The sequence below is a fragment of the Oncorhynchus mykiss genome, chromosome 9, assembly GCF_013265735.2.
Source record: "Oncorhynchus mykiss isolate Arlee chromosome 9, USDA_OmykA_1.1, whole genome shotgun sequence".
In the NCBI taxonomy this organism is placed as follows: Eukaryota; Metazoa; Chordata; class Actinopteri; order Salmoniformes; family Salmonidae; genus Oncorhynchus; species Oncorhynchus mykiss.
In genome coordinates, this window is record NC_048573.1 from 11,471,257 (window position 1) to 11,478,156 (window position 6,900).

The 6,900-nt window shown below is 41.7% G+C and overlaps 1 protein-coding gene across 3 annotated transcripts in view; it reads left to right on the forward strand.

Annotated features, from left to right (window-relative positions):
* The window catches only part of LOC110531442 (myotubularin), a 55,133-nt gene extending 51,535 nt beyond the window's left edge, over positions 1 to 3,598 (forward strand). For 2 of the 3 annotated variants that reach the window (XM_036987309.1, XM_036987307.1), the window contains one exon: positions 288 to 3,598. In XM_036987309.1, coding sequence (XP_036843204.1) covers positions 288 to 470 — 183 coding nt within the window. In that variant the 3' untranslated portion in view covers positions 471 to 3,598. The remainder of the gene's footprint in view (positions 1 to 287) is intronic. The other variant, XM_036987308.1, reaches the window with a different exon arrangement.
* Positions 3,599 to 6,900: the final 3,302 nt, after the last annotated feature.

Consider the following 6,900-nt stretch of genomic DNA (forward strand, 5'->3'; position numbering starts at 1 on the left):
TCATGTTTTCACCGTGTGTCTCTTGAGCCTCTATACCTCTTTGTGATTGTTTATATGCTTATCTGTTTGCGTTGTTTGCATATAATTAACAGTATTTTTTCCCCCCCCCTCTCTCCCCATCCTCTCCCTCCTTCTCCTGTCTCCTCCCGCTCTCTGCCTCCCCCTGGTGGTGGTAATGACTATTTATATTCTACTCTATTCTGTTATTTTCTATGTATATTCTACTCTATTTTTTCTATGTTTATTCTACTCTGCTCTATCCTACCCTGCTCTGCTCTACTCTACAGCAGCAGAGTCCAGTGGAACAGCGTTACATAGAGCTGTTAGCCCTGAGAGATGAATACCTGAAGAAACTAGAGGAACTGCAGCTCTCTGACTCCTCCCCCAACTCCTCCCACCTATCAAATAGCTCCACCCCCAACGCAGCCTCTCCCACGCAGCACATCACCCACCTGCACACCCCCTTCTGAGTGGGGTCGTCACACACACTCCGACGTATACAACACACGTGTATGCGCATTTTCCGGGGTCGGTGTTGATTACATGTCAGTTCAGTTAATGAATCATAGGAGATTGATTGAAGTTCCAAATTTGAGAGTTGAAAAGTGACATTTTTTCCCAATGAAGATTTTTCAGTTCTGCAGGATTTCAGAATGTTCAGTTCTTCGGAATTTCAGAATTTCAATTCACTTCCTGAAATTGAAATGGGTTTGACCCTGACACAGGAAGTAATGTTTTGTACATAAGGTTTAAAGTAATAATGAAGTCGATAAATAACATGGAATAGACGTAACCATGGTGATTATGCAACATGTCACAGTACAGCCTTTTCACAACTTTAATAGAATGTTGTTTTTCCACAAAAACAAAGAAGCCTTAATATAAAATAAAACAATGTTTGTAGATAAACAATACTAAAGGTAAAGGGTTAACTCACTGGCTGCATTCCAATTCACCCAGAAGTGTGCCTTCAGTCACTCCCCTTCATGCTCATGCATTGTATTGGTGCAAGCATGGCTGGATGGATGGCGTTTCCACCATATTCCTCACACCAGTCCCTTTTTAAATCTATGAGGGGGAGCGTATGAGTGCACACTTCAGGAGAAGGGTAGAGAATGGGATCGTAGCCCCTGCTCCTCTAGGACTGTATACACTGCACTCCTCTCCATGACCAGGGAGAGAATGGGAGACGGGAATGAAAATTTGACTAGAAGTGTATGTGACTAGTTTCCCTTCAATCATTGTGTAGCTGTACCTATGTCCCAACATAAGCAATACCAGTCCAATCATTCAGTTAAGTTTGGATAGGAAGCTTGAGTGCAAACCAAGTCCACTGCAGTTGCCCCGTCCCAACTCACATAAATGATTTAGCATTCATAACCACAGAAATAGTATAAATCAGTTCTATGTTCATAAGTCCCAAATTGTATCATTTATTCGGGGTTGATTATAGCCCAGTGTATGATATCCGGTAGGCCAAGTATCCCTGTGTATTGTACTGTAGAAGGTCTAGGGAGAGACGGGACACAGTCAGTTGTATTGGTTCCTATGAGAGGTGCTGAGAGTTTTATCTCATATCGTGGTCCACTCTAACCTCGTCCCAAATCTGATTGTTCTGTCTTGCCGACTCAAAACTTATTTTTTTATTGGTCACAGAAACATATTTAGCAGATGTTATTGCAGGTGTAGCAAAATGCTTGTGTTCCTAGCTCCGACTGTGCAGTAGTATCTAACAAGTCACAATAATACACACATCTAAACGTAAAAGAATGGCATTAAGAGATATATAAATATTAGGACGGGCAACGTCAAGTGGCATTGATTTAAAATACAGTAGAATTGAATACAGTATATACACATGAGATGAGTAAAGCAGGATGTAAACGTTATTGGAGTGACTCATATGGTCGTAGTCATGCATTACATTTACCGTATGTGTTGGTAAGACGGCACAAACAGATCTGGCACCAGGCTAGGTCCACTCAGTCCAATAATAGTGATCAGTGGTTCTGCCTCAACCCAACTCTCATTTTTGCAAACTTCAAACTTCAGAACCTTTACAACCTGTTAGCTTAAATGGTCAAACCCCTCTTGGCATAAACGTAAACATTTGCCATGGTTTAGCTCAAATTTGCTAAAGGTTTTTGGACTCCCACAGAGTAGGTTCAGAAATAATCCCCAAATAAAAGCTGTGGACGGGAGAAGTTCTTTTGACGAGAGCAAATGTCTAGAGGTGGGATCAGATCGGTGGAAGTCCAGAATCATCTACAACGTTTCAAGGGATCACGATGTGGGCAGTGTATTCTCAGGCGAGTTCTTTGGACAAGAATCACCATAGATTTTGAGATTAGATTGGTGGGAAAAGCCAGGAATTGTTTAGTTACTCTTTACAGGGCATATCCAGTGTTCTGGAGAACGCAGGTCAGGTCCAGTTCTGTGCCTTTGACCGTCTGAAGTTCATCCTCAGGTGGATGTTTTGTATGTACCCAAACTATAACTTTGTCATTGTTCCTCTGTGTGTGGCATCTGTGGCGAGGAGTAAAGGGAAAGAAAGCACCTGATTGGTTGTGGCAGGAGAAAGGAAGAAAGCATCCGATTTGCTGGGGCAACGGGAATTATGGATTCCGATTGGTTGTGAAAGGGGAAAGAAAAGATCCTGATTGGTTGATACAGTATGTATGCTCCTTCTGGTCAAGATCCTTTGGGTAGGATAACCAGTCACCCACTGGATATGGGAAGACCATACCAGAGAGAGAACTTAGAGGGCTTGTTGCTGAACATCTATTGAAAGATGGTGGTGATGGTGGGCTAAAAATAAGGTCTCTTGATATTAAAACCTTTCAGCCACTACCTTTTCGCTCCCTAATGCTACCCCAGAATGCGTCACTGCGGAAGACTTTGGCCTCAATGAGGTGAAAAAGGTTTTAAAATAAAACCAAGAGCGAAATGAACAACAAGGCAAAACACTTTTTGGTTTGTTGGTTGGTTGTGTTTTTAGGCAAAAAAATAAATATATTTTGTTTCTTTTTTACTTTATACAAGTACAGTAACTATGATGTAATTACCTCAAACAAAACTGATTTTACTGTTAAAAGTTGTAAAATATTATTTTATTTAGTGTACCATTTGACACGTTTTATAAAAAGGAAATTAGTAGGACAAACGTTTTGTTTCTTTGAATGGTTGGTTAATAATTTGTGGATTTCTTGTTACATTAGTTTATTTTTTTATTTGCATTTTGGGATTTTGATTTCTAACAGAAGAGGACAGTGAATCATGAATTGTGGGAGATTTGATTCAGTCGGGAATTGATTCAGTTCCTTTTGCGTCTTCACCTGTGATTGTGTAAATAGGGGCGTGATTAGATCAATGGAGTGGCTGAGGATTTGACTTTTCTGAACCCCTCTTCTGGACAGCTAAAGGTCCCGAAGCTTCTGCTATTGTGCGGGATTCTCTACTTTACACACAGTCTCTGCTTTACTCGTAGGGAACCGGCTATTCTAGCGAATGGTGCTCTTTTAATAAGGTTAGGTCACAGCTGAATCAATGTCTGCAAAAACGCAATGATAGCAATCTCCATTTATTTGTATTTAACCTATATTTAACTAGGCAACTGAATATAAATAGCATAACGATCTAATTGCACATCCCCATGAAACTGAGATCGAATAGTTGCTATGCAGATGCTGCATGGAAGTTTAATCTGTAAAAAAAATTGGGAAAATTCTAATTCTCCATTGACACTAGGAATGTGAAGGATGGTTCGATATGTGTAGAGCTGAGACTGCTTAAAGTAGAGAATTCCGTACATGCGCAGAAGCTTCGGGACCTTTAGCTGTTGGGATGAGGGGCCCAGAAAAGTCTGATCCACAGCCTCGGCCTTCAATCAAACTCATTGTGGTATTTATGCAGGAGCTCTTTTACCCCCATGGTCAAATATAATCCCTGAACTGTGGTAATAATTTACTACCACGAGGAAGTATCCCCATCACAAATAGATGCTTCCATGTTTTTCCACAATGAGAAGGCGATGCATGGACATTAGTTTGTAAACAAAGACACTGCCATAAACATTGGTATAATGAGTTTGACTGAATTCCAGCCCTAGAAGAATTGAGCACTGATAAAGGCTGTGCAAATGGCACCCTATTACTGCCAATATAGTGCACTTATTTTGACCAGAGAATTGGGTGCCAGCTGTCGCTAGTGATTTTGTTAATTTTCTTCATGTATTCTACCTTTTAACATAGGGATATCTAGTCTAAAGGGATTTCTGTCATATTATAGCCTACTTACTCCCTAGCCTGGTGTCCCAGATCAGTTTGTGCCATTTTGCCAAATCCTTGTGAGTCATGACCATAGGAGTTAGCTTGGGTGCCAGTCTGTTTCAGGGGGCGTACAGTCAAGGGGGGTGTACTTGTACAACAAGCTGCCTCATGCTACAGAAACAGGAGATTGACTGCTGCCCTATGGGCCTGTCTGGCTTGGACAAGGCTTTACATACCAGTCTTTGTCTGCTCTGTTCATGCCAGGGCGAGCAGAAACCAACTGGCACCCAGCCTACATGGGAGTTTTGGCAAGACAACACAAACAGCTGTGGGATTCAGGCTGTACTACTCCTCTCATGTATGAGTAGTCCATGTTGGTTGTTGTGTAAATAATGCTGATTAAATTAATTTAAAGATTTCTCACTTAAACAAAAAAAAAACCGTTGAATTGGGTTGTTTCATTCATTCATATTCTTGGAGTCATAATATGATATTTTATTATCCTTTTGTTTATTCAGGTCATATTGAAATTAGGAACATCTCTTATGTAATGTCTGCTCATGTGAGTCTTGTGGATATTCAGACCTTGTCCCTTCATAGGATGTCTCAGCCCTAAACTGACCTTGTCCCTTTATAGGATGTCTTAGACCTAAACTGACCTTGTCCCTTCATAGGGTGTCTCAGCCCTAAACTGACCTTGTCCCTTTATAGGATGTCTCAGCCCTAAACTGACCTTGTCCCTTCATAGGATGTCTCAGCCCTAAACTGACCTTGTCCCTTCATAGGATGTCTCAGCCCTAAACTGACCTTGTCCCTTCATAGGATGTCTCAGCCCTAAACTGACCTTGTCCCTTCATAGGATGTCTCAGCCCTAAACTGACCTTGTCCCTTCATAGGATGTCTCAGACCTAAACTGACCTTGTCCCTTCATAGGATGTCTCAGCCCTAAACTGACCTTTTCCCTTCATAGGGTGTCTCAGCCCTAAACTGACCTTGTCCCTTCATAGGATGTCTCAGCCCTAAACTGACCTTGTCCCTTCATAGGATGTCTCAGACCTAAACTGACCGTGTCCCTTCATAGGATGTCTCAGACCTAAGCTGACCTTGTGTGTCTCAGCCTGAAGTATGACAATTGGTTATTTTTTCAGCACTGTGTGGTGTTGGTCCCATGTATCATGAGCTGAAATTAAAGATCCAAGAAATGTTCCAAATGCACAAAAAATGTATTTCTCAACAACAGAAAAATCACATTTGTTTACCCCATGCTAGTGAGCGTTTCTCCTTTGCCAAGATAATCGATCCACCTGACAGTTGTGTCATATCAAGAAGCTGATTAAACCGCATGATCATTACACAAGTGCACAGTTTGCTGGGGACAATAATAAAAGGCCACTGAAGTGTGCAGTTTTGTCACACACAAGTGTATAAGGGAGTGTTCAATTGGCATGCTGACTGCAGGATTGTCCACCAGAGCTTTTTCCAGCGAATTGAATGTTAATTTCTCTACCATGAGGCGAGATACTGCCGCCATCACCTCATGCTTCACCATGATAATACACTGCCTCATGTCGCAAGGATCTGTACACAATTCTTGGAAGCTGAAAATGTCCCAGTTCTTCCATGGCCTGCATACGCACCAGACATGTCACCCGTTGAGCATGTTTGGGATGCTCTGGATCGACGTGCATGACTGAGTGTTCCAGTTCCCGCTGTTATCCAGCAACTTTGCACAGCCATTGAAGAGTGGGACAACATTCTACAGATCACAATCACCTGCCTGATCAACTCTATGAGAAAGACGTGATGCGTTGCATGAGACAAACTTAAGGTATCCTGTGACCATCAGATTCATGTCTGTATTCCCAGTCATGTGAAATCCATAGATTAGGGCCAAATTCATTTATTTCATTTGACTGATTTCCCTATGAACTGTAACTCAGTAAAACCTTTTGAAATGGTTGCATGTTGTGTTTATATTTTTGTTCAGTATACTTTCTAGATACATTTCAAATGGGGCCTACCCTAGCTTCCTGGAATAAATTACAAATAACTGACAAAAATCAACAAAACATCAGGTGTCTTGCTATGGCGTTGGGCCACCACAGCTTCAATGCACCTTGGCATTAGATTCTACAGGTGTCTAGAACTCTTGGAGGGATGCAGACGCCATTCTTCTCCAACCAATTCAATCATTTGGTGTTTTGTTGATGGTGGTGAAAAACGCGGTCTCATGCACCGCTCCAGAATCTCCCAGAAGTGTTTGACTGGGTTGAGAACTGGAGACTGAGATAAACCCCCTATGCTCCTTCGAGACCCCTCTTTCAAAGTGGTACACTGGGCATTTTTAAACATGACCCTAAGCATGATGGGATGTTAATTCTTTAAATAACTCAGGAACCATACCTATGTGGAGCCACCTGCTTTCAATATTCGTTGTAGCCCTCGTTTACGCAAATGTTTCATTTATTTGGGTAATTACATGTACCTCTTGTGACCTACATTTGCAGGCGCACTAACGATGTAATAACCAGACCTATTTTATGGGAAGTAGGCATTAAACAGTTCACACATCCTCAATCTAATGGTTTTTTATCCTGAAACTGGTTGATGGGGATGTGAGTTTCTCGCTCCA